Below are 27,016 nucleotides of genomic sequence, written 5' to 3' on the forward strand. Positions count from 1 at the left end.
GAATTCAAATAATACACTGTAAGTTATTTTAACAAATCATTGATTCATACGATTATATTTTAGTAATTTGTATGGGATTCGAAATAAATCGCGTGAACATCGGACCACAAAGTGACTTCCGGTTTATGTTGGATGCAAGGTAAACATATGATCAAAATAAAAATTTAACCAGAATTTATGATAAAACATTACTTAACCGTTCGACTGAAGTTCAATTGGTCATTTTTATCATACGAATGCATACAACTATTCTACTATCCCTGTCTCACCAGCTGTTAAAAGGAAATGCATGCCATGCGTGTTTCTTTCACACGTTGTATGCTGTAGCCATACACAACGATACCTAATTGATACCCCCAATTATTTGAAGTGTTTGGTGTGATAAAATAGACGTATTTACACTTGATAATGTTATGGTAGAAAATAATGAATTTTCCTATTGTTTTTATGTTCATGCAGTCATGGCATAGTCATTAAAGCTGCATTACTCAATTAGCAGTCATTTTTGGAAATTTTTGTTTCATATGAAATTTGAATTATTTCTACTAAATTATTTCTACTTTTCTTTTACAGTTTCATTTGATATCCACAAATTAAATGCATTACATACCTGAAATAGGTGTCTATATTCATTGTCTTGCAAGACAAAAAATTCGTATGCATGTGACTTCTGGTGACCTTAATCTGTGCATGTGCTGTAAAGGTCGCTTCTTTAATAACAAATCTGATTGTAAAGCAAAAGTGGTTATTTCACGGCAAGGAAGACTGATGGACTGAAGCTGTGAATCCGTTATTGTTATTTTTTTTTACCAAGGTTAAAGTATTTTTAACCCAGGTGAATGTCCTTTCGTCAATTTTCGGAAGTAATTAGATCAGACCTATCAATCTTCTTTGATTAAACAAAAGGTTGTTTTCACAATATTCTGTGTGTATTATCAACATTTATTGCTTCAATTGCATTACTACAAACTTATTTCATTGATTCAGCCCAATTCAGTAGGATCCAGAACTAACAAATTTGACAGCTAATGCTGCTTTAAACTTCCCACACTAATTGTCAGTAGTCTATTGATTAAGGGAGACTCCCACAAAATCAATGAAGAATTTAGAATCTCCCTCATAAAGTTGTATGATTTGTGGGAGGTTTTTGGTTAAAATTACTTTATTTTTTATGTGAAATACTAAATAAATGAATTTTTACATATAAAAATTGTTGATGTTAAAGTCTCCTACATTTAACTTTTCCATAAGTACAGGTACATGTATGATACTGAATTTACTATCAACAAAAAGACTATTGATGTCACAATGTAAAATTTCAGGGTGCTAGTTAAAGTAGCACCTATGTAAATAGTTAAGAAGGCACCTGGTTAAAATGGCACCTAATATAGTCAAAATGGCACTTGGTTTATTGTTGTATTTTTTTTTTTGTTTAATATTTTTTAATTAATTGATGTCCCTGCAGTAATATGATTATATGATGATTATGCCAAATCATTCTAATAAAAAATTAATTTGTGAAAGTGATTAGACTGATCAAAGGCTTAACTTACATTTTTTTGCATTAAACATACCAATGTGGATTCACACACACCCATACACCGACACACATATATTTAGTCATAAGTATTACCAATAAAGTATTTTTATTATTTATTTTGAAGAGCTAATTTCATTAAGAAAAGGAAGTATTATTCAAGTTTTGATTGCAAATTCATTAAGTAAATTAGTTTGGGAATTGGATTATGGTTTATAGCTTAGCCTTGGTTTATTTAATAGGTGATACAGGTATTATTATGATAATTTAATTAGATTATTTCACTACTTTAATTACTATCTTGATGTGTCCTGATATCCACATTACTTTGGTAAAATTTTTAAGTTTTATATGATTATATACAAAGTAATAAATGTGATATTTACTTTTGTATTTTAATCTAGTTTCCCAAAGAGTACTAAATATATCAGAGGATTTATTTTTATATTATTAAATGATTAAACATACATTTATGATGGGTGCCATTTTAACTATATACAAGTGCCATTTTGACCAAGTGTCATTTTAACTTCACAGGTGCCATTTTGACCAAGTGCCATTTTAAGCAAGTGCCATTACGACTAGAATTCAAATTTCATTGTTTATCTGACATCCTTTCATATATTTTGGAAGGTATGATATTGCAGGGGCCTTTGTACATGTAATATGTATATTGCATATCAGTTACTTAGGGATGTACATGTAGGACCATTGAAATTTCATTACTTTTGTTCTTCTGGTGGATATAAGTCCTTTAATTGAAGATGCAAAAAAGTCCTATGGTCGATTTCTCTAAAAATATTGAGTTAAAAAAGTATGACATCACAATACCTTGATGTTTTTATGTACATGTTTGTGAAACCATCAGAAAAGATGTATGTGTTTTTGTCCATCCATTTGTCCGTTCCCCAAAAGGTTTCTAGATGAAAACTTGAGAACAGATCAATGATTTTTTTTAAAACTTTGCATAGTCATTCAATACCGTAAAATACAGATTCAGATAAATTTTCAGCAAAATAAAAAATGTGGTTTTCATCTTAAGTCCATTTTGAACATTTTCCACTCCCCTTGTTTAACCATTTCGTTGTGGGTATCATTTAATGTTCCATGAAATCAGGAATTTTGAAAATTACAACTTTCCACAGGAAAGTTCCACATGAAAATGGGCTTTCCATTTATCAAAATCTGCTTTCAGCAAGGTATTATTTGAAATTGGAATTATTTTGGATTTAAGAAAATAAGTGGACAAAATATTTGTAAAACTTACCCCTACTAAGGGGGTTAGTCATGCCGTCATGGGGTTAGTAAGTTTCCTTGACATCTTACCAACCCTACCCCTTTAAGGCATGCTGGCATGACTAAGTCCCAAAGGAAGGGTTAGTTTTACAAATTTATTTTTTGTCATTTTCTTAATTCCAAAAGAATTCCAAGTTCAAACAACACTCTGTTTTAAGCTCATTATGTATATTGAGGGGTGATAACTCCATAAAATTTCACAATATGTGAACATACTGTTGGAAAGTAACTCATCTCATTTCAAAACAGTTTCAATACATTGAAATATTTTTACCATTTTTAATTTTTGACTTTTACAAATAATGTACGTGTTATTTGAAAATGAAAATTACTTCCAGCCATTTTCATTCTATTTTCTACAAATGTCAGATCACAGATGTTTAAATCATTTGTTGTCCCTGCATGACTTTTGATTAAATGTGTTTTACATTTTTTATAACACAGTTCAATTTTTTTGTCTTTATAGTTCTTGTAATTTTTTTCTTTTTAAGAAAGTAGAGTTATTATATACATTGTATGTACATGTATACACTAGTACTTAAGGTAGGGATCACTTAGTTTTTTATAGTTTTATTTAGATGTTTTACTTGTATACAATCATAAATAAATGTTGATGAAAAGAACGAGGTAAAACAAAGAAAAAGGAACAGATATGGACTGACTTAACAAATGCATCATTTTACAAGTGTATAACCTTGATAAAAATAGTGAATACAGAGTTCACCAAAAGTCTTTAACAAGTGTGTACACATCTTTAAGGAAGCTCTGAAAGGTTTTGACAACAAAAGTGAAAATATTGCAAGACCAGTCCATAACCATGAAAAATAAAATCTTCACTTTCTATCTAAAATTTGTATAATGCACAATCATAATAGAAAAAAAAAGAACTGATATGGTGAAATGTAACAAATGCACTAGTGACTATAACTGAAGTCTAAACTACATAACATTAAATAGTTTCAATCACCAAAAGGTCTTCAACAAGTGTTAACACACTTCAGTAAGCTCTAAGAGGCCCCACAACTTCACATTAATGACCAACATCTCTGGGAACAAGTGCAGGGAATCTGTGATGGGGTTAAACTAGTTTAATAAGGCCTTAACCATCCCCCTTTTAATGTAAGTTTTAAAATGAACTGAAACAAAAAACAAACATACCATGAAAATCACCCAATAATTGCTCTCTCTCTATGGAATACATCCACATACATTATAGGCATGTAGACAACATGAGATCCACTTAAAAAGCACTTACAGTTACTGAAAACTAGTTCGGAGCATATTAAAAAATGACAATACCATTTAAACTACTGTAGTACCAGCATTAGTAATAATTCAAAATGTACATGTACATGTAGGTCACTATTTGAGGTAGTATCATTATGTACTAAATAGGCAAGATTACGTGTAAATGTAGTGCAATACTAAGAAAAGACTTAATTTTAATTTAGTTAAAAAAGGTGTTCATCCATACCATATTTGTTACTGTTTGCTCTGCAACTACTTGTCACAGCCAGGCCTTTATTAAATAATTCTTTGTTTCCTCTTTAAACCTCATTGTACAATAAAGTAAGTCGGCAGAATACAATTTTTTCCATGTAGGTAAAATTTGAACAGGTACATGTATGTCATGAATGAAGGGATTATTTTGATGAATCAATGGACTTGCATGTAATACTCATTACTGTCATATTTAAAAAAAATTAGAATAATTTTGTTGGACCACCCATTTTGCTCTAATTTCTGAAAATTGGCGAAAAAATGGGCAGCTGGCAATTTTTTTGGCAACAGAATTTTGGAAGCTAGAGCAACCCCTAAGTGATACATTTTTATCACATGCATTTTGCATAGAAAACAACAGTAAATTTTCTATCACAAATTTCATAAAAAAATTGCAATAAAATCTTTTGGGTAGGAGGATTCTTGACTCAGGGTTGGTCAGGATTGGGGAAACAAAGTTTTATTTTTGGCCCCACTTGAAATTTTGAGAGAAGCTTTATGAAAATCAAAATTTCATACAATTTTTTTCCAATTGGGTGTTAGGGGGGGTACACTATGATGTGTGAACTTGTTATGCTCTGTTACAAACAAACCCTGAATTAAGTGAAAACCTGAAACATCTAAATGCCTCATATCACTCTTACCGTTCCATCAGTAAAGAGGAAGTAAAAAAGGCTTCACAGTAACGTGTATTAAGCTGAGAGTAGCATGATTTAGATCAGTGACTGTGATAATATTTACATTATGTAAGAGTGTTAAACTGAGAAATCCTCATGTCTTGTAGTGTACTGATGTACATGTACTTTAGTTCTCAGATCACCTGACTGTGACTTTCCTTATCTTACATGTCCACTTTCTGTCATTTATATAGGACATTTGTGGTTTTAGGTGGTGGTCTTAGGTAGGTGAGGTTTAGGTGGTGGTCTCAGGCACATGGTCTCAGGTAGGTCACAGTGGTTGGGTATTAACCCTGTGATTATTCAATTTTTTTTAGTGCTTTATGCTGATACTAACTACTAGTAATGGTTAAACAAGTGGCATTCCCATGAAAATTAAAAGTGTACATGTATATTTACATACATGTATATGTTCATTTTGATTACATAATTTTTTAAGGAATATCAGATTTCAAAATTTATGATATTGAAAGAAAAATAGACTTGCTACAAGTTTCTCTCTAAGAATTAATTGTATATGTTATCAGTGTTTGTGGATTTCCTGGGTAAAGTAAACCACAAATTTTTATTCCCAATGAAAAGGATTATTTACTTTATATTATATGACAGGATTTTCAAAACCATGAATTGAAGAATCCATAAACTTGTACTTTTCTCCTAAACCTGGAAAATTGATTCCCATGAATGGAAGTACTTTCACAGTACATGTGTATATTACGTCTCTAGCAATCATGACTGATAAAATTTCCTCTGTTGTAGCTGTCTATAGTTTATATCTCTCTCATAGCAACAGTTTTCAAAGAAACTTTGATAAATACTTGTAGCAAGTCTTAGAGAAAAAAATTTCTTCAGTAATTCATACATGTGAGTTTTTGTTATGGGATTTCTTGCAATAATGATAATATTACATTGATTTTCATTTTTTTATTTGTTTTTGTTTTTGTTTTTTTTGCAATTTGAAATGAATATTCAGTCAAAATTTCACAGAGAGGAATAAGAATGTTCATTATGTCTCCCTCTTCTTAAATGGGGAGACCTATTGTTTTTGCCCTGTTTTACATGTACTGTCCATCTACATTTTTTTGGTATCTTTTTCTCACACTTTTGAATGTGCAACTCCGCAGAAACTATTGCACCTAATTTCATGAAACCAACTTGAAGGTAGTTAGGACATTATATGTTGATAAGAATATCACCAGGGATTTACAGTATGATTCTCTGAATTTTATGAATGTTGTAATTCTTTGAACTTTTGAACGGATGGATACATGAACTTTAAGACTCAAAAACAAACTTTAATTTATCATTGTAGGAGTACGATGATGTAACTGACTTACTGGTACATGCAAGGAGTCACAAATACTTTAAAAATGGCATCAGCAAACAGCAAGTCAGACAAGATAATACAGCTTCATAAAGCCACAGCTTTTGACTGGGAATCAGAGAGGAATAAATATAAAGATATTCAGGATGATGGCTCCATCTCATTCTTTTGGTGAGCACAATTTATTTTAATTTATGCTGAATCTTTATGTGTACTTTAATATTTTGAACAGAACAGTATTTTCACCAGCATGACCAATGTTGAAAGCAGATGTAGTAGTCACCCAACTCTTCCTCTTGTGTGTAGTCTGAAGCTCAAAAAGTATTGAACCAATATTATTTAAACTTTGCAAAATGTCCATAAAACATACATTTTTTTATCAATATAGAAATGTGCATCACTTATGATGGAGATTTGACAATTTTGAACTAGGCCATTTTTGTCGCTTTATGTTTCTAATGATGCATAGATATTTATATATACATGTATAAACAATTATATGGAAGATATGAACCTCCTGTTTTGCACACATTAGACTCAAATATGTAATATGAATTTTTACATGCTGAAATTAGCCATTTGTCAGGATTACATGCTATCATAAGTACTTATTACTTTAGAAAATTTGTAACCCATACCATACATTTTTTTTAATTTTTAACTTACAAAGCATTTATGCATATTTTTATGCTGACAAATATATGGCTTTGGAGCCTGTCAAAACATTTTGTCAATCTCATTTTATAATGTATTTTGGCATTGAAAATGAAATTGTAAGAAAATTTTTAATTTTTGTTTCTTTCTTTTATTTCAGGCAGGCCCATACAATATTGGTGCTGTTTCTGTTTAGTTTGGTGCTGGTCTATGTTACTATATTTGAAGAGGTTGTCAAAGATTCAGATTACAATATGAAAAGGTATAACTTACCTCTGGGTTCAACATCTCACAATTTTTTTTTTTTGTCTAAAACCCTCCAGAGGAAGTTTTTTCTTGTGACAAACCTTAACATGAAGTATCTGAAAATAGACACCTCCTGTAAACTAAGTTTTGAGGAGCACCTATGGAATGACCTTGTCAGTCTGTCTGTCCATGAAACCATATATATTCCTATAAAATTTTTCGATGGGTTTAGATGAAATTTTATATGAAGGTTTTGTATCAACTCAAGCGTATTATTAGGCAAAATAATTTTTTTGGATTCTTTGAATGGGAGATGCTTTAGATGTTGCAGGATTTTGCAGTAAAGAGGGGCGTAACTGAGCTCATTCATAGTTTTTATGTTATTTAGTCCCCTACCAGCAACTTTTGCCAACAGGGACTTTAAGTTTACACTCCATCTGTCAGTCCGGTAAATCAGTTTTCCACTGTTTTAGAGGTCAAGATTGCAGATATTCACTTGACAAATTTTGTTATAGTCAGATATTTATACCTCCGCTCTGAAGGACAGTAGGGTATAATGTTTTACCTTTTTTGTGTTTCCATGTTTTGTTATACTTTTTTCTGTGACGGTTTTCTTGGCAACTACTCATCACAGTGGCTCAAAATTATAACACATTCTTCCTGTAAATATGCTTTTTTGGTGGGATTCATTTTGGGAAAAATTTGACAACTTCCTGTTTTCTGAGGACTTTGTATATTTTGAAAATTGAAATTTTTTGCGGCATTTTCATTTGTTGCAACTACTCATCAAAGCGGCTTGAAATTTCAACATATTCTTCCAAGGGTGTGCCGTATGATGGGATCCATTTAAAAAAAATGGAGAACAACTTCCTGTTTACTGAGGACTTTTTTGACTTCTTGATTGTTTTATTAAACTTATTGATTGTATTAATTTTACTTAACATGCTTAATGTCTGTGTTATTTTAACAGAGGTATAATTGCTATGATGGTAACTTTCCTGGCTGTTGGTGTTACACAGACTCCAGATGGACCATTCAAAAGACCACATCCTGGTATAGTATATAAATCAAAATTATGTTTTGTTTTTATATGGCCATTTCTTTCTGGCAATTAATTTTTCATCACCAGCAGTGAAAGCAGGTCAGGGAAAGGCTTGCCTCTGCCTGTCCCTTATGCCTTTTGGTATCTATTTTGTGTAATCTGTATCTCAAAAAGTACTTTACATAGTGTTGATATACAAAGTGAAAGGGGTATTAAGGGAACTAGGACAGGAACAGTAATCAGAATAATATATTTTAATTTTTGTGAAATTCTTACTACTTCAGTATCATCAAGCAACGTTGTCAAATTCATATAGCCTTAATTGGTATTTTGCCATGCCCCCTAACTACAGAAATACTTCATATACTTAAAAGCATGCATGTCTATTACAAATGGTGCAATGATTGACAGTTGACAGTATTGATCTGTGTTTAAAAAAATGTTGATTTTATATTTTAAAAAAAATAATTTTTTGTTGTGATTTAATTCTTGGGTTTTTGATCCATCAGGATCAAAATACCTTATGTCATCGGTCTGTCACTAGAACTTCTCTAATCTTTCTGAACAATACACAAAATATAGTCCAAATGTAATTCCATTAACATCATTCAATACCTCTTTTATAACCAGTAAATATGTTTCTTGCAATTTATCAGCTCAATAATATTCTATTACTTATGCAAATTAAATTAAGATCTAGTCATCATATCAACTCAAGATTTGAGGGACTCCTTTTTGGCCTTGAAAGAAATTTAGTAATAAATTTACATTTATGGAATTAATTTCTTGCAGTAATGTGTCTGGAAGCATAAAATGTGTTAAATACTTTCATTTTAATACACTTATAAGTCAAATCCATCCTGTCATTAATATTTTACCATTTATAAACAGGAAGTGAAGACAAGTAAAATTGGCGGGAAAATTCAAATTGATAAAAGTGTCTAGTTTTTGAAAATCTTGTGTTAAGGAAATTATTTTTTCAGCTGATTATTGGTTTTATTTAAGTATAATTGTTATGTAGGATAAATACTCTGGTAATGGAGCTTTTGAATGTAAATGCACATTAACTTTTTGATAGATTTTAAATTGGGGGGAAAAGGTGAAATGAAACCAAATTTGTAAATGTGTGTGAAGTTGCATCAGTAGTATAGATTAACTCAGGTTGTACATATTTAAAAAGGACAGTTCTTAATAGTATTTAAAATGCAATGTATGATCACAATTTTATTTAACATCATATAATCTTTGAAATTTTGTTCATGCTACAATTTTCACAGGAATCAAAAACTGCCAGTGCTATCAGCACTTTGATTGTTTTCTGGTGTTATTTTAATAAATATATATGAATTGTTTTCAATTGTTGGTTAGATTATGGGATATAAATGACTTTGGGTTGGTTCATGCTGCAACATAAACTGTGGATTGTTCAGTGTAATCCCACCCAGAGTCGTCCACATCCCATAATTTAACCAGCAATTGTAAACAATCCATAAATAATACAAAGATGATGACTAGACAGGGAAAATAGATACATGCAGCTAAAGACTAAGATCATGAAATAGGCCCCCCCTCTACAAAAAAATCTACTTAAGAAACAAATTTAATAAAGAACCTGGACTGCACAAAAAAAACGGGAGCATGGGTCAAGTGCATTGGAAGGGTAATGACCTTTGCTCTAAAATTTGACAAATTTTTCAACTCCAAAAATGTAAGTCGTGTGTCTCTGTGTACCTTGTAAGCCCAAATCCTTTAGAACAGATCAGTTAAATATAATGAGAATTAATGTATGGTTTGTATGATTAATAGTCCAGGGAAGATAGGTAGGGAAATCATTTTGTTTTTCGAAAACATTTTACGCTCTATCCTGTAATGATGTTTGACTCAAAATGGCCATGAAATGTTTAAGGTAGGCACAAAAATATAGGGTGGATAGGGCAACAGGAAACAGACATTTTATTATATTTTATTGGCTTTATGCACCTCCATCTGAATTACTTTATGTGTTCCCTTTGTTGTTTTTTGGAGAGGGAATGGGGGTTATCAGTTAGTGAGGTTTCTAAGTTGACCACATAACATCATATTAAACTGTTGTCTGTCTGTCTCAAAAATTGCTTTGAAGAGTAATGATAATTAGTTGTTTATATGTCTGTTTTGATCAACTGTATTTGTTTTATTGCTTTCTGATTTTTTTTTGAGTACCAGGTTATTGATATTTTTTTGAGTATCAGGTTATTGGTATTTTTTTGAGTACCAGGTTATTGATATTTTTTTGAGTACCAGGTTATTGGTATTTTTTTTGAGTATCAGGTTATTGATATTTTTTTGAGTACCAGGTTATTGATATTTTTTTGAGTACCAGGTTATTGGTATTTTTTTGAGTATCGTTATTGGTATTTAAGTGCCCCATTAAGGGGAATAGAGGTTGATTATATTGTTAATGGTATCTATATATTCCTGAATGATTAAAGATGTATTTTTTTTTCTAATTGTAAATAAGCTTCTTGTCATAAGAACTATAAAGAATTGATCCAATGGAGCAAATATTCATACATTTTTTTTTGTATTACAGCATTTTGGAGATTGATATTGTGTCTGAGTATTGTATATGAACTGGCTCTTGTCTGGTTACTTTTCCAGGTATGATGTATGAAATCCTGAGTTACAAAAATATAGTTGTTCGTTCTAGGTCTAGCTTAAGGAGGTAGACCTAGGGTAAGGGACATAACTCATGAAATCAGTTATTCAATTTCACCAAAGCCTGTCAAGCTTTCATTTCAAACAGAATGAAATCAATCCAAGTTTCTTTGTTGCTGAGATTGATGTAAAATGCTGAATACAAACATTCCAATATGTAAGAATTTTGTCCCTTAAAGAGTGTCCATTGAAGACCCAGCAGTGGGTGACACTTGCCAAATTTGGTTTCAAAAACATAATTATCTAATAGTGATGTTGGTTTGTAATTTTCTGAATTGGGAGGATTGAAATAAATTATATAAAAAAGTAGTATGAACTTTGTAATGGTGTGGAATAACTGTTTGATCTGTCACATTTACTGTTAACTGGAAAATATTCATGTCAACTTTTTATGGTTTTCCAATCTTAACTTTATGATTAATCATTAAATTGTAAATTGAAATTTGTTCTGATGAAAATATTTTTGACAGATTTCATTTGGTGAATATCGTAGAAATAAAAACAATAACAAAAATAGCATATAAATCAACTATTGGATAATGCATGGTTGTTCAGCAGCTAAATAAGAAAAAACACTCTTTTCATACATTTTGTACTGCCAGCTATTTAAGCAGTTTCTGAAACACAGGTTTGTTGAGTAATACATATTATAGTATTTAGAAAGTAAGGACAAACGTGTGCTAAGTCATTTCTGTTTCAAAGCTTATATGTTCCAAATATTGGGTTTTATCATTTACAGACTGTACATGATGCCCGTCATGTTCTGAAGCACTTTGATCCTAAACTTGGACAACCCCTGGAGCAGAAAAATTATGGTGGAAATTGTCTGATTTATGATCCTAATGCAACAGAACCATTTCACAATGTCTGGGTAAGTCTTTCCTGTTCTTGATCTGATGCGTTATTGTAGCTTTGTATGAAATAGTTACTTCTTTTGATTTTGATACTGACAAGATGATGTGGAATATCTCTACCTTGATCTCCACTGACAAGGTGATGTGGAATATCTCAAAACCTTGATCTCCACTGACAAGGTGATGTGGAATATCTCTACCTTGATCTCCACTGACAAGGTGATGTGGAATATCTCAAAACCTTGATCTCCACTGACAAGATGATGTGGAATATCTCAAAACCTTGATCTCCACTGACAAGGTGATGTGGAATATCTCAACCTTGATCTCCACTGACAAGGTGATGTGGAATATCTCAAAACCTTGATCTCCACTGACAAGATGATGTGGAATATCTCAAAACCTTGATCTCCACTGACAAGGTGATGTGGAATATCTCAACCTTGATCTCCACTGACAAGGTGATGTGGAATATCTCAAAACCTTGATCTCCACTGACAAGATGATGTGGAATATCTCTACCTTGATCTCCACTGACAAGGTGATGTGGAATATCTCAACCTTGATCTCCACTGACAAGGTGATGTGGAATATCTCAAAACCTTGATCTCCACTGACAAGGTGATGTGGAATATCTCAACCTTGATCTCCACTGACAAGGTGATGTGGAATATCTCAACCTTGATCTCCACTGACAAGGTGATGTGGAATATCTCAAAACCTTGATCTCCACTGACAAGGTGATGTGGAATATCTCAACCTTGATCTCCACTGACAAGGTGATGTGGAATATCTCTACCTTGATCTCCACTGACAAGGTGATGTGGAATATCTCTACCTTGATCTCCACTGACAAGGTGATGTGGAATATCTCTACCTTGATCTCCACTGACAAGGTGATGTGGAATATCTCAAAGCCTTGATCTCCACTGACAAGGTGATGTGGAATATCTCAACCTTGATCTCCACTGACAAGGTGATGTGGAATATCTCAATCTTGATCTCCACTGACAAGGTGATGTGGAATATCTCAACCTTGATCTCCACTGACAAGGTGATGTGGAATATCTCTACCTTGATCTCCACTGACAAGGTGATGTGGAATATCTCTACCTTGATCTCCACTGACAAGGTGATGTGGAATATCTCAAAGCCTTGATCTCCACTGACAAGGTGATGTGGAATATCTCAACCTTGATCTCCACTGACAAGGTGATGTGGAATATCTCAACCTTGATCTCCACTGACAAGGTGATGTGGAATATCTCAAAACCTTGATCTCCACTGACAAGGTGATGTGGAATATCTCAACCTTGATCTCCACTGACAAGGTGATGTGGAATATCTCAAAACCTTGATCTCCACTGACAAGGTGATGTGGAATATCTCAAAGCCTTGATCTCCACTGACAAGATGATGTGGAATATCTCAAAACCTTGATCTCCACTGACAAGGTGATGTGGAATATTTCAACCTTGATCTCCACTGACAAGGTGATGTGGAATATCTCTACCTTGATCTCCACTGACAAGGTGATGTGGAATATCTCAAAGCCTTGATCTCCACTGACAAGATGATGTGGAATATCTCAAAACCTTGATCTCCACTGACAAGATGATGTGGAATATCTCAAAACCTTGATCTCCACTGACAAGATGATGTGGAATATCTCAACCTTGATCTCCATGTCAGCATCGTTATTTTTATTCACATTTTTCTGTTTTGTGTTGTTATTATATTTAAGATTCCCACTTTATACAATATTTTCTGCCAATTATCTTCCTTTTGAAAGAAACCTTTTAAAATACATATGTTTGTGCAATCCCATAAATAGTTCAAAGTAAAAAATTCAAAAATGCTTTTTTTTTTTTTTTTTATTTCTATTAATAGCACATTGAATTTTTCATCAGTGTAGTTTTGGTAATTTGCTGTCAACAAAAAAAGAGGAACTATGTTGTGAATGAAAAAAAGAATAACTTTCATTTTTCTTTTTTAGGATAAAATGGATGGATTTGTTGCTACACATTTCTTTGGTTGGTGGTTAAAGGTAATTTGAACGGTGTGATCAAGATTCAATTACTGTTAACATATTAACTTTTGTGGTTGCGAATTTTCCAGGACGCTGTCTAGTAAACATATTTGCAGTATCAGTTTTCATGGTTTGAAAAAATGATTAGCGTTAAATACCGGTAGTATTAATAATCAATTTTGTGGGTTTACAAATGTACTATTTTTCACACTTTGTTTTTTCTACCATGAAAATAGTGAAAATTAGTATATTTACAGTAGATCATTCTGCTAAATATGTCATTATTTCATTAAATTAGTGTGGGTTCTTTTCATCATTTAGACCTCAGATTTGTTTATTTATTATTTCTATGTACCATGTACCATATTTTTTGGATCTAAATGACATATCAGACAAAAGAGAAGTGGATTTTGTCATATTTGGTCAGACCAGGGTCGTGGCTTGTAATATATGGTCAGACCAAGGTCGTGGCTTGTTATATTTGGTCAGACCAGGGTTGTGGCTTGTAATATTTGGTCAGACCAAGGTCGTGGCTTGTAATATTTGGTCAGACCAAGGTGGTGGCTTGTGTGCAAGTTCTTATGTCATGTCAGTAGCTAGATGCTGAAATCAAATGGAAATGTCCACATAGAGGTGTGTTTGGCCCTTATGAACAGGTTACAATATTGATAATCTTCTTAAATTTTCAGAACTAGGTAGAAAACAATGATAATACTTTGGTACTGAAATATTTAATTAACTGTGTGGGTTAATTCTGATAGTCAAAATTTGTTTAGAACTCTATTTACTCTTAAATTCTTAAACTCTCAACCTTTGCAGTTCCACATTTTGGATTCTGATTTTAGCCCTAAATGTGCCCCAACCTTTGCAGTTCTATATTTTGGACTCTGATTTTAACCCTAAATTTGCCTCAACCTTTGCAGTTCTATTTTTCAGACTCTGATTTTACTCCTAAATGTGCCTCAACCTTTGTATTTCTATATTTCAGCCTCTGATTTTAGCCCTAAATGTTCCTCAACCTTTGTACCAGTACTTCTATATTTTAGACTCTGATTTTAGCTCTAAATGTGCCTCAACCTTTGCACTTACATATTTCAGACTCTGATTTTAGCCTTAAATGTGCCTCAACCTTTTTACTTCTATATATCAGACTCTGATTTTAGCCTTAAATTTGCCCCAACCCTTATATTTTTACATTTCAGACTTTGATCTTGAGGGACTGGTGGTTATGTACAGTAATGAGTATAATGTTTGAGTTACTGGAATACACTCTGGAACATCAACTTCCTAACTTCAGTGAATGTTGGTGGGACCATGTAAGTTGATACATACAGTTACTGCTAAGCTTGTATACCATAGTGGACCCTAAAATGGACCAACTAGACACAATAGTCAAGGACCCAAATATTCCATCAATACTAATTGGATAGACTCTAATCTAGCGTGAATGACCCATGTATAGCTTAAATACAGATCTGTTAATTCACTTTTTCTGTAATGATGGCATCTAAATACCATATAGCAAGTACATGTAATTTCGGGTGCTAATTTTGACATATTTTTGGTCTGTCCAAAAATGCAAAAATAAATTCACCAAAATGTTTACTCCTTGTGCACTACTAAGCATCTGCCTAAATTTGTATTGGAAAAGTATTTTGCATAGTTTACCTCCTCCAAAAGATGCCATACGGTATATGTAGCCAATCAAATAAAGTTTGTTGAAAAGAGAAATTTACAGAGATTTGACAAGAAAGGAAAAAATCCATTTTAACTATAGAAACAAAGAGGTTACCTTTGGTTGCACAATTATATATGGTAATAGGATACAAAAGTGGAAATTTCATTGTTATCAATCTGCATATTCCAACTCCCTATCATACCCTACACATACTTCACAGTCAACTGTTCGAGAGATTATCAGAGTCTCAGTTTCATAACAATTTTCACCCGCTTTTTTTTAAAGTAATGATTTTGTTTGTTATTTCAGTGGATTATGGATGCTGTAGTATGTAATGGTTTGGGTATATATCTTGGCATAAAATCCTTGAAATATCTATCTATGAAACCGTACCACTGGAGAGGCATGTGGAATATCCCTACATACAGGTATGGTCTGACTTCTGTCTTGGTATAAAACCCTTGAAATATCTATCTATGAAACCGTACCACTGGAGAGGCATGTGGAATATCCCTACATACAGGTATGGTCTGACTTCTGTCTTGGTATAAAATCCTTGGAATATCTATCTATGAAACCGTACCACTAGCGAGCCAAGTGGAATATCCCTACTTACAGATATGGTCTGACTGCTATCTTGGTATAAAATACCTGAAATATTTATCTATGAAACCGTATCACTGGCGAGGCATGTGAAATATCCCTACACACAGGTATGATTGGACTTCTGTCTTGGTATAAAATCCCTGAAATATTTATCTATGAAACCGTACCATTGGCAAGGCATGTGGAATATCCGTATTTACATTTATGGTCTGACTTCTATTGATATTAGAACTTCTCTGAGTTCTTGTGGTAGTATGCTCCTTTCGCGGCTAGTATTATTTTCTTGGTAAGATCCTGTAAAGCAAAAATTAAAATGTTGTGAATATTTCCATCAAAGTACATTATAATATTTAAGTGATAATTGTGAATTTTAACCTGCAAGGAAGTAGAATGGTTGCACAAACTGCAAAATAAAGATGGCACAAAAAGTTTCCTGTTTACACCATACACTTCCCAATTACTGTGAACAAGAAAATTTTCACAGTTTTGGTGATTGATCTATCTAATATTTTTGCAGTTTTGAATCAAATGATAATGTTCTACAAAGAAAATATTTTTTACTGTTAAATTTTTGTTTTACAGGTTTTACTGTGAAAATAATGAAATTTAAACTGCTGCAAAATCTCGTCTTTAACTGTACTTATTCTGAAAATATTCAGGCAGAATTGTTGCCATACAAAAATTAGTTGTCTACAGAACTTTAATATCCCTGCCAAATCTGTACTTGGCATTGAAATGATTTAGGGTTTAATGTTGTGGTTCTTTGTAGGGGTAAAATGAAAAGATTAGCCCTGCAGTTTACACCTTACAGTTGGACAGACTTTGACTGGCGACCTCTGTCTAGTCTTAAACGATGGCTTGCCATGTTAGCTATAATTGCCATAGTAAGTATCTAACTAGTTTCAATGATAACTTGGATTGATTTTAGGGTTTTAAAAATGGCCAAACACAAGCATTATTCTACTTTCTGGATAAAGGCCTGATTAAAAATATAATATGGATGTCTTTGAACATGTACTATGAGGTAGTTCCATATAACAAAGGATGGTCTTAATTGATTTTGGGGGTTATTGCTCTTAACTGATAGGATTCAGGGGCCAAAAGAAAGCATGTTATAGAACCTAACTATGTCACGTCAGTTTAAGTGTATGGATCTTTATGAAACTATTTTAAAAGTTGCCAAATAAAGAAAAGAGTAATTGTGATAAATTTAAGGAATTACAGCTGCCTAACCATGTAGAAACTATTTCTTATACCTAATTGTTTTTTGTGAAGTTCTTTGACCACTATCATTATTCTGTGTCAAACACTTTTAAGTCAGAATCCAAATTTCAAGCGGTATCAAGATTGAGTGCTGTAAATACAATTGCCCTTACTGTTATTGGTTTGACCTCTGGGATAGTTCCAATCTGCATTTGCATTCCATTTTTTTGATTAGCTGTTTGGTCCTTCATTTCGAAATCTACTGTATAAACTTAAGACAGATTGAGTAGGAATTTTGGAGTTATGTCCCTTGATAAATAAATTAACAAAGAGGCCATATGATGATTAAAAATTTGCAACTGAGCATTGTGATCATAATATACAGGTGTAAAGTTTGATTTTGTTGTGATTTATTCTATAGTTATAGTTCTTTATCTTTCTTCAGTTATTGGCCTTTTCCGCAAATTTCTTGTTTAATAAATATTGTTTAACTATTTCTTTTCAGTTCTTACTTGCTGAGTTGAATACGTTTTACCTCAAGTTTGTATTATGGATAGCTCCTCCACACTGGTTGAATCTGATGAGACTGGCTTTCTTCTTATTTATGGGTGCAGCAGCTATGAGAGAAGGCTTCCAGTATCTTGACGATCCGTAAGTGTTAATTATTTCCACATTATTTAAATCATGATATTGATATTGCAAAAGTGTGAATTATATTTGACAGTCCCCCTCTGTGACGTGACGGAGAGCTGCATTGCTGTTGCTAGACTATTTTCAGATTATTCTCGCTTGCAATATAATAGGTGCCACTCACAGAACTGGACATGCTTACCCTTACAGAGCAGTTAATGTCACTCCTGGTTTTTGCGGGAGTTCATGTTGCAAGTACTTCATTTTTTCAGATGATGTCGTGTTTTCCTTCATTTTTATGTGTAATCTATTTTGTTCAGTTCACTACATTGTGTATATATCATCTTTGCTTCTTGTTTTCCTGTTAATGACATGTATTGGGATTTTGATATATTTGAGTAGTCCCAAATCTGACGCTTCAGTTTTTTTGGTTTTTTTTGCCTGCCAGATATTTAGTTACATTGTACATATATGTATAAACATTCAGTTAACAAAGGAACACAAATGTAAGACTAATAAACAAAGCAAACTACAGTAATTTTTACATTTGTCTATTTACATGTATATTCTTGTATAAATTAATAAGTAGCAACCCAGATGAAGTAAAAGGTTGTTTTATGTATAAATGTCAATTTAGAAACTAATTTATGTTCAATACATTATATTTATTTTAGGAACTGTAAGAAATTTGGACGCCAGTCATGGATGATAATAGCAATCATCATTACTGAATTCCTTATCGTTGTCAAGTTTGACTTTGAGACCATAAGTAAACCTCTTCCTCCTCATGTGGCCTATTTCTGGATCCTTGGGCTTTTATCATTGATTATATGGACAATTTGGAAATTCTACATTTATAGAGATGTCAAAAGTGATCTACCGGAGAAATCTGAAAATTTACAATCAAATGTTCAATCTAAATCAACAATGGCAAGGAAGGCGCAAAATGGTGATAGTAGGAATTTTTATTTAAGGTCCCGTTCCAAGGTGAAATCCAGTTAAAATGTATGGCTGAAAATTATTAGGCTTCTTGTTATGTGAAGTTGTGTTATATATTTATATGTTATTGTGAAGCAAAGGTTGAGTTGAAAATCTTTATTTTTCTTGTGCAATTATTATGTATACTTTTTGTCAGTGTATTAACATTGTCTGCGATTCATCCAAAATTAGGGTAAGGTTGTATTTTCCTGTACCTCTCTTTCGACAAATGTTTTGTAGGATGAAACACCATTTTAAATGTAGATTCCCCTTCTGTAATGAGTGGTTTAACTTATTTTTCTGCTTTAGATGGTAAAATTAAGATTTTCAGTATGCAAAGTTTGGCTTGCAGGAACAAAAAAATTAATTTTATTATAGAGAGGAGAAATAATTGAAATCAAGAATTGGTGTGAGAATTAAACCACTTCCTGAACTGCTGTTAGAAGCAACATAAGCAAATCATATGAAGGCAGTCCCTAATATGCAAATCATAGAAGAATCATTTTGTTCCACAGTCTAATTTAAAAGGTCTTTTAGTGATTTGAAATTTTGGTACAATATTGGTCCATATAGTAGGGAGCTCCCTGTTTTTGCATGTGATAGGAATACTTGTCTTAGGGTTAAATCTCATGTTTATAAAACTACCAAAATTAGTGGGTTCTGTGCATTATCATTCAAGTTTGTATCTGGTTGCCTCTAAAGACACTGCATTTGACTGTCTTGGTGGTCTGGTGGTGGCATGCTCGCTTTTAATGAAGGACATTAAACTGCAGTAAATCAATAGACAGATAGTATACCACTGTCTGTCTGTCTGTCAATAATTCAAAAATGCTTCCTTGTATGTTCATTAACTTTTGGTACAATATTTTTCTTGAAGTATGGATATTCTTCAAAATTTTCATGTCACAGTTGTGGTGATAAAAACAAATTAAAAAGAGATCAGATAGGTCTATTATTTGTTTAAGTACAGCCGCTTGTTCTGGGCGCAGTTTCATAAGAAATCTCAAATTGAGATTTTCTTCAAAACCTCCCTCAACTCTGACCTAATCAAACACTTGAAAATAAAGATTTGAGAACAAAACTCAAGGATCTGAGGAAAATCTTAATTTGAGATTTTATATGAAACCAGACCTAGTTATATAAACTGTTATACTGACAAAACAAATGAGAAGTTGATACTGCACAATACTGGTAATGGCTGCACAAAACTGGTAATGGCTGCACAGAACTGGTAATGGCTGCACAATACTGGTAATGGCTGCACAATACTGGTAATGGCTGCACAATACTGGTAATGGCTGCACAAAACTTTTGTTGTTTTTGGCATTGAATGTTTTGGTTGATTAATTTACTATGGTAATTGTGTTGATTGTTCATTAAAACATTTTTTGTAGTGAATTGTTTAAAATAAAGTAGTTTGTTATGGTGAATTATTTAATGACATAGTAATGTTTTTAATCCAGTTATTGATGCCTTGAGAGATGGAGTTAATTAAAACTAAGGGCTTTTCAAGTATTTTTTGTGGGGAGGATTGCAGTTGAACTCCCTCACTGTTCTAGTTACATCTGTATTCAGGCAGAATTGAACATGTTAACTGTTGATGGCATCTTTTGTGAGTTATTTATAGCTTTGATTGTATCTACCTCTTCCTAGATCTCAATGCTGAATTTGTCGTTGAAAATCTGACACCCTGTTATGCCAAACCGACTCAACCTTTGTCACAAAAATTCTTTTTGTTGTTGTACTTTTCTGTTTGGACTATTCTGAAGAAAGAAATCTATCTCCCCGAGATACATTTTTATACTGCAGCAAATTTTTTCTGATGTATAATTGTATCATCATGTAATCATCATTGTCATTGGCATCAGTTGTCTTCCCTTTTTTACAATGACTGGAGTATAAATACTCATCAAATCTTTTTGAATTTTTTACTCATTGTTTGGAAATGGCATAGGCCCAGTACCTATACTGTGGTTGTATCAGGCTTCACTTAACAAAGCTCTTTATTCTTTTTAGAGCCACTCATGCAAAATTGAACCCAAACTTTTGTAAATGATTTCTAAATTCAATATTATTAGGAGTCCAAATCAGTTAAGGTATCCCTGAGTCACATTGGCAGAATTAGAATTGAAAATTGACATTTTCCCCATTTTTTTTGTTTTTGGCTGATTTTCTGCTTCCATAAAATTGAAAACTGATAAAATGGTGAAAATTTAAAACTGTATTTAAAAAAATATAATCATCCATCACACAATGCCTGTCAAATTGTTGTCATTTACTTCAAACTTGTTATTTTCCTAAAACTGGAAGCCAAATATGGCCCTTATCATACCTTTATTTCTGTGGTTCAAGGAATAGTCCATTACAGAAACCAGAGGGGTAACTAATTGCTCAAATGTGCCTATGAAATACCAACAAAATGTTGATATATATTTTTTGTATTAAGTTTTGCTAAGATTTTATTTTTGCAGAGAATCATATTTTAATGTTGTAAATGCCTATAGCAGCACATATATATATATATGTATATATGTATAGATATGGTGTAATAATGTAGATTTTTATGCTATTTCTCATAAGAAAAATAAAAGTCCATAGTTTCTTTTTTCTTTTCTTGGTTTACAGATTCCTTGGACTCATATTTATATTTTTTTAAAAAAGCAATTAACCAATTTGTTCATTCCACTTTTCAAAGATTTTATTTTATTTTTTTTCGGAATTAAGAATTAACAGTTATTACTAGTAGCCAAATGTTCCTTTTTTTCCATTTTGATCACCTTGTTCGCCTGTCATCCAGTCTGTCCAAATTTCATATCCATTATCTAAACTTATAATAAATGGATTGATCTAAAATTTGGTATGTGGCTTTATGCGGATGAGGTATATGATGTAAGGGATATTAACTTCCTGTATGAAGTTTGTGCAATGTCATGTTTTCCTAGGAATGACGACCTGTGGCGTTAGGTATAAACAAACTAAATACGATAATTTGCACTTGTTTTTTTTTCTTGTTTGCCCTGCCAGTGTGAATAAGGGTTATGATATTAAATTTCGTGTGTATGTCTGTCAATCATCATTTTATATCCCTTGCTTCAGGGTACTATGGTGTTGAAACATTTGGGTCTTATTAAGATGAAACTTGGTATAATGATGATTTTTAAGGGGGTAGGGAGGTAGGAAGGGTGGTGGATACCTATTCCATTTTTTATGAAGAAACTGGGTATAATGCTGATTTTTGGGAGTTGGAAGGGTAATGGATAATATAAACTATATTTATGAATTCCATTTTTCATGAAAGATATTCCCTTAATCACAACTTAGTCCAAATTCCGATGAAATTTATACTCATGAAAGCATGTACAACTTGGTCAAAATATTTAGGTGAAAATTTTAAAATGTGTGATGTTTACCCTGCTTGTTATCATAAGATATAGATGTTATGTCTTTGAATTGATGGGTCTGCATATGCCAGACAATTTATTTATAGGTTGTGATATTTATTGACTGATATATGGTTTGTATTGAATGAATGAAATTTGGTTGCATTTGAATGTTGTATTGTATTTGACATACACACAGGTTAGTATTTTGTTGATATAACTCTCCTATGAATATATATATATATATGCTTATTTTTTTATTATTTTATTCTGCTAATTTTATGTTACAGCAAATACAATGATGATTGTCAGGGGATAGAGTTAGTCTTTTCTGAATTGAATGTAAAAAAAAACCTGATGAAGTTTCCTAAGTAGTTACCTGGACATAATAGGAGATTACAACTTCAGATCAGATACTGATTCAATATCTAATGAATCTACTATACAGTAAACTACCTAAGGGAAATCTACTATCCAGTAAACTATCTAAGGGAAATCTACTATCCAGTAAACTACCTAAGGGAAATTGTTGGGGTCTAGCTAGCTCTATCCATAGAATAATTTACTGACAGATTCATTTATAATACAATGTAACTGTTTTGGCACTGTATACTAGTAGTACTACATGTACTTACATGTGAATTTTCAAATATAATTAAAATTAGTCACTACATGTAGGATCTAACAAGACTCTGTTCTGATGACTTGTTCAGATGACCTTTTGAATAGCCAATCAGATTTCAGTTTTCATGATTTTGGAAGCATTTTAATCAAATAAAAAAAACCAAGGGTTTTGATAAAGTCATCAGATCAGAAAGTAGAGTGGATGTATGTTAGATTCTGGATGGAACAATTGACAGCACTTATTTTAATTAGATTGATAAATTATCTGCCAGGAGATTAGAAATACTTGTACCTGTCTATTGAAAATTTCAAAATTCTGTTTATGTGAAATTTTATTGATAGTTTGTTTTACCATCTTTTTGGGTGAAAACTGACATTACACAGCTTTTCTTTCAATTCATTTTTAATTCTGAAACTCAGTATAACTAAATTGCTACACTCAGTCACTGCATTAAGGCAATCTATTTAAAATTCTTCACTGTAAATTTACATGCAAACCATACATGTATCCCAGGACATGTGTAAGGATAGGCATGATGCTAAAGCAGGTTCAGTTTGTTTCAACACTCAAAAGAGAGTTTGTTTCAATATACCACTGCTTGAAAAGCCAGAGGTATACAGTGATCGTGCTGTCTATACTGTTATCTGTGCATCTGTTTATCTGTTCTTAGTTCTTATCACCAAATCTTATAAAATTGCTGAATAGAGTTTGATAAAACTTTCAGATATTCTTTATCTTATTATACCATTCAGTACCTATTAGTTTTTTTTATCTGAACTACATTTCGGGTTTCCTGTATGGTTTCAAGGGAGAGGAGCAGGGGTATCACCAAGTGAGTTTCGTGAACTTTTTCTAGTTTATACTTGTAGTATAACTTTTTTCTGAAAACACTATCATTGATAAACTGTATCCATTAGTTAGTATTTATCTACATGATGACTTTTGAAAGGAGTGGATAAACTTATGAACAAAAACGAGCCGGTCTTATTCAACATAATCATCCAAATATAGTTAACATTTTATTGTAAAAATAAAAATAACTGGGCTGAATCTGTGACCTAACAATACATGATCCTCTGTATTACTTTTTATATGACCTGATTACTCTTTATAATGCCTTATGAATAGGTGTCATAATTGTTAGTTTTGCCATGGAAATTTGTTATAATTTTATACAATGAATTTAGATTTTATATTTGTGTCTGGATCTGTGTTTAAATGTGATAGATGTGTATGGCTATAGATAAAGTGCTATCTTAACTTCGTTTTCTGTGTCTCTACATAACTTTGCCAACATCATGTAATGGGCTAAAATAAGTTAAAACCTGGTTTAACCAATCTTTCATTTTGAAATACCTGTACTAAGTGAGTACAATTGCAGTGGTTTCGAACTTTCCGCTTTTCACCCTGATATTGCCATTTGTTATACAAAACGTCTTTTTTGCTATTCCTTTTTTACTATTGTCTAGATTTTATCTGTTCGGTAATTTAATTATTACCCTTCATAAAATATAATTTTCTATCAACGAAAATATTTCTATGGTTTATAATTAAGCATAGGTATAGTTCCGTAGCTTTTACATATAGGTGTACATTGTGTATGTTGCAATTATACATAGGTAAAAATACGTTTTTTACGTGCTTTGAAAACACATGAAAAATGCATGTTTTGTCATGTGTTTAGGACGACAATAAAAAAAACCGCATAAAATCACGTTTCTTTCTAACAAATTAATTCATGGAAAATGAGTATAAAAAATCATATGGTTTCTACTTGATTTCATAGTTCTATAACAATAGCATTGTTTCCGTATGATTTTCGGAAAACCGTGATATCATAACATGTATGTTAAAATGCACAAAAATATATATTTATTATACCAGTCCTAAACATACGTTTCCATATGTTTTAAACATTTGAATTCATTTGTTGCAATTTTGCCTGTGTATTACATCTAAAGTTCAAGCTTCATTTAAAAAAAATAAACATGACGGTGACAGACGCAAAGTAACGGCGATTGTTCACATGGACCATCAAGACTCAAAACTTGTAGAAATAAACTGTGAATAGTCAGAGATGTTTACTCGTTATATAAATCAATCTAGACTTAAGTTAGAGAATCACACATATCAAGGAAGTCCTGATACAACAAATGTGTCTTTCTTATTTTGCTGAATGGCTTTGTTTAATTTTTTATACGTTATTGTATACAACATTCATTTGCTTCATATTTTTTTATATTTATTTCCAGTTCAGCATTTGTTGTCAGTTAAAACACATTGATCTGTATACGACACCAACAGGAAAACATTCTCACGTTTTGCATTAAATCTGAGCCTCATCCGTTTATTGATTTCATTTAAAGTCAATACACTATTACATGTGTTGTCGATATTCACTTCAAAGTTATGTGATATATCTCTGTATACAAATGTTGTTCTGTCGATATTGATTAATGATAAATGTTCTTTGTTGTGTATGTCTGTTTTCCATGTCTGGTCTTTGTCCCTGGAATACATTTTTTGATTTCCTTTATTTTTCCCGCTAGAATCTTGGTTCTCTTCATTACTCTCTTTAACTTGACTCAAGGTGGGTGAAGTGAAAGAGGAATAACAGCATTTACAAGTCGAAAAATAGAATAATGTTTTAAGATATGTTTTATTCCTAAAAAAAACTTAACAAATTCAAAAGTGATAACAAATAAACAGATAGGTTGAAACGCAACATAATCTTTATAAAAAATAGATAATACTAACAGAGATCACCAAAACGTCTTCATTGAGTGTGAACACACCTTCAAGTAAGCTCTGAAAGGCCACCATAACAAAAGTAATAAAATCCACGGTATCGACACGAAGTCACATTAATGACCAACAGTATCAAACGGTGATCAAACACTTTTTGACATACATGTAATGGCGATATCATTCATTTATAACCAAGTATCATGCTGCAAGCGCAGCAGAAAACATGGAAATAGTGGACAAACATCCGAAATCGACAAAATTGGATAAAGGCAACGAAAAACCGCCATAAAACATGCGTGATTAATGAATAATTTGTTGACAATTTTGAATTTGATCGGTAAAAATATCCAAAATATTCTGCCAGCGTAGACAATATGCACAAGCGTTGTAAGTAAATTGAGATGTTCTCGTCTCTATTGTAAAGATATCCAAGAAACTTATTTTATAGTCCTGGTCTATATCAAACCATGAACACAAGGGCAGTTTAATATATAAACAGAAAAGCGTTAACCTTCAAAAGCACCTAGCTTATTTTCTATTATTTATGGTGAGTGCGAATGACGTACGCTTTGAAACGGTTATTTTGAATTTCTTTTGTTTTCAGTAAGTTAAAGTGAAACTAGATGAAGGTTGCTAATTAGTGTGACTGAAACTCGATGAAGGTTGCTAATTAGTGTGACTGAAACTCGATGAAGGTTGCTAATTAGTGTGACTGAAACTCGATGAAGGTTGCTAATTAGTGTGACTGAAACTCGATGAAGGTTGCTAATTAGTGTGACTGAAACTCGATGAAGGTTGCTAATTAGTGTGACTGAAACGGTAGAGAAGCACTTTCGTGAGCGAAATAGAGAATTTTTATTGTTCAAAATTAAGGTCAAAAATACAATTTATACTTGTGCATGGCGATTTCTATTACTGATCAACAAAGTATCATGATATGAATAAAGTAAAAAAATCGAAAATGGTAGAAAATATCCGAAATAGACAAATTAGAACATCACCATAAAACGTGGCACTTTTTAACTATAAATTTGAAAAGGCATGAATTTTATCTTGAAGTTGATACAACAATTAAAGTACTTAAATAACATCGTGCAAAACAGAAATGTGCCTCTGTACATAATGTATAATGTCGACGTCCTTATACGATGGTTGTCTGATTTAAGCCGGTAATAGTAACAGCAATACACGAGTCACAGAGACAGTTTACATGTATCACTTCAACTAAATATCATGCAAACAAAGCAAACAATGCGGAAATATCCGAAACTGGCAAATTAGATAATAAAAAATCACCATCAAACGCGTGGCATAT

General features: G+C 32.2%; 1 protein-coding gene across 3 annotated transcripts; it reads left to right on the forward strand.

Annotated features, from left to right (window-relative positions):
- Window positions 1–92: 92 nt before the first annotated feature.
- LOC148610820 (phosphatidylserine synthase 2-like) lies at window positions 93–25,433 on the forward strand. 3 transcript variants are annotated; one of them, XM_088596201.1, is made up of 13 exons: window positions 123–139; window positions 5,222–5,276; window positions 6,323–6,505; window positions 7,149–7,250; window positions 8,205–8,287; window positions 10,846–10,913; window positions 11,710–11,841; window positions 13,821–13,871; window positions 15,056–15,169; window positions 15,841–15,959; window positions 16,907–17,021; window positions 17,846–17,991; window positions 18,645–24,218. In XM_088596201.1, exons 3-13 carry the CDS (start codon window positions 6,354–6,356, stop codon window positions 18,970–18,972), a joined length of 1,410 nt encoding a protein of 469 aa, XP_088452327.1. In that variant the 5' UTR covers window positions 123–139; window positions 5,222–5,276; window positions 6,323–6,353; the 3' UTR covers window positions 18,973–24,218. The 3 variants fall into 3 exon arrangements, with proteins under 3 accessions (XP_088452328.1, XP_088452329.1, XP_088452327.1); XM_088596202.1 differs by lacking the exon at window positions 5,222–5,276 and having other exon boundaries at window positions 93–139; XM_088596203.1 differs by lacking the exons at window positions 5,222–5,276; window positions 18,645–24,218 and adding an exon at window positions 25,206–25,433 and having other exon boundaries at window positions 100–139.
- Window positions 25,434–27,016: the final 1,583 nt, after the last annotated feature.

The sequence above is a fragment of the Perna viridis genome, chromosome 8 (assembly GCF_037379345.1).
Source record: "Perna viridis isolate PV_CMFRI_1.1 ecotype Kerala chromosome 8, ASM3737934v1, whole genome shotgun sequence".
Lineage (NCBI taxonomy): Eukaryota > Metazoa > Mollusca > Bivalvia > Mytilida > Mytilidae > Perna > Perna viridis.

Excerpts from the sequence above, each read along its gene's own strand:
- LOC148610820 (XM_088596202.1), top strand. The coding sequence starts at position 6,354 with ATGCAAGGAGTCACAAATACTTTAAAAATGGCATCAGCAAACAGCAAG. Across the intron at positions 6,506-7,148 it reads GGCTCCATCTCATTCTTTTG|GCAGGCCCATACAATATTGG; the intron begins GTGAGCACAATT and ends CTTTTATTTCAG. Across the intron at positions 17,022-17,845 it reads TGTTAGCTATAATTGCCATA|TTCTTACTTGCTGAGTTGAA; the intron begins GTAAGTATCTAA and ends ATTTCTTTTCAG.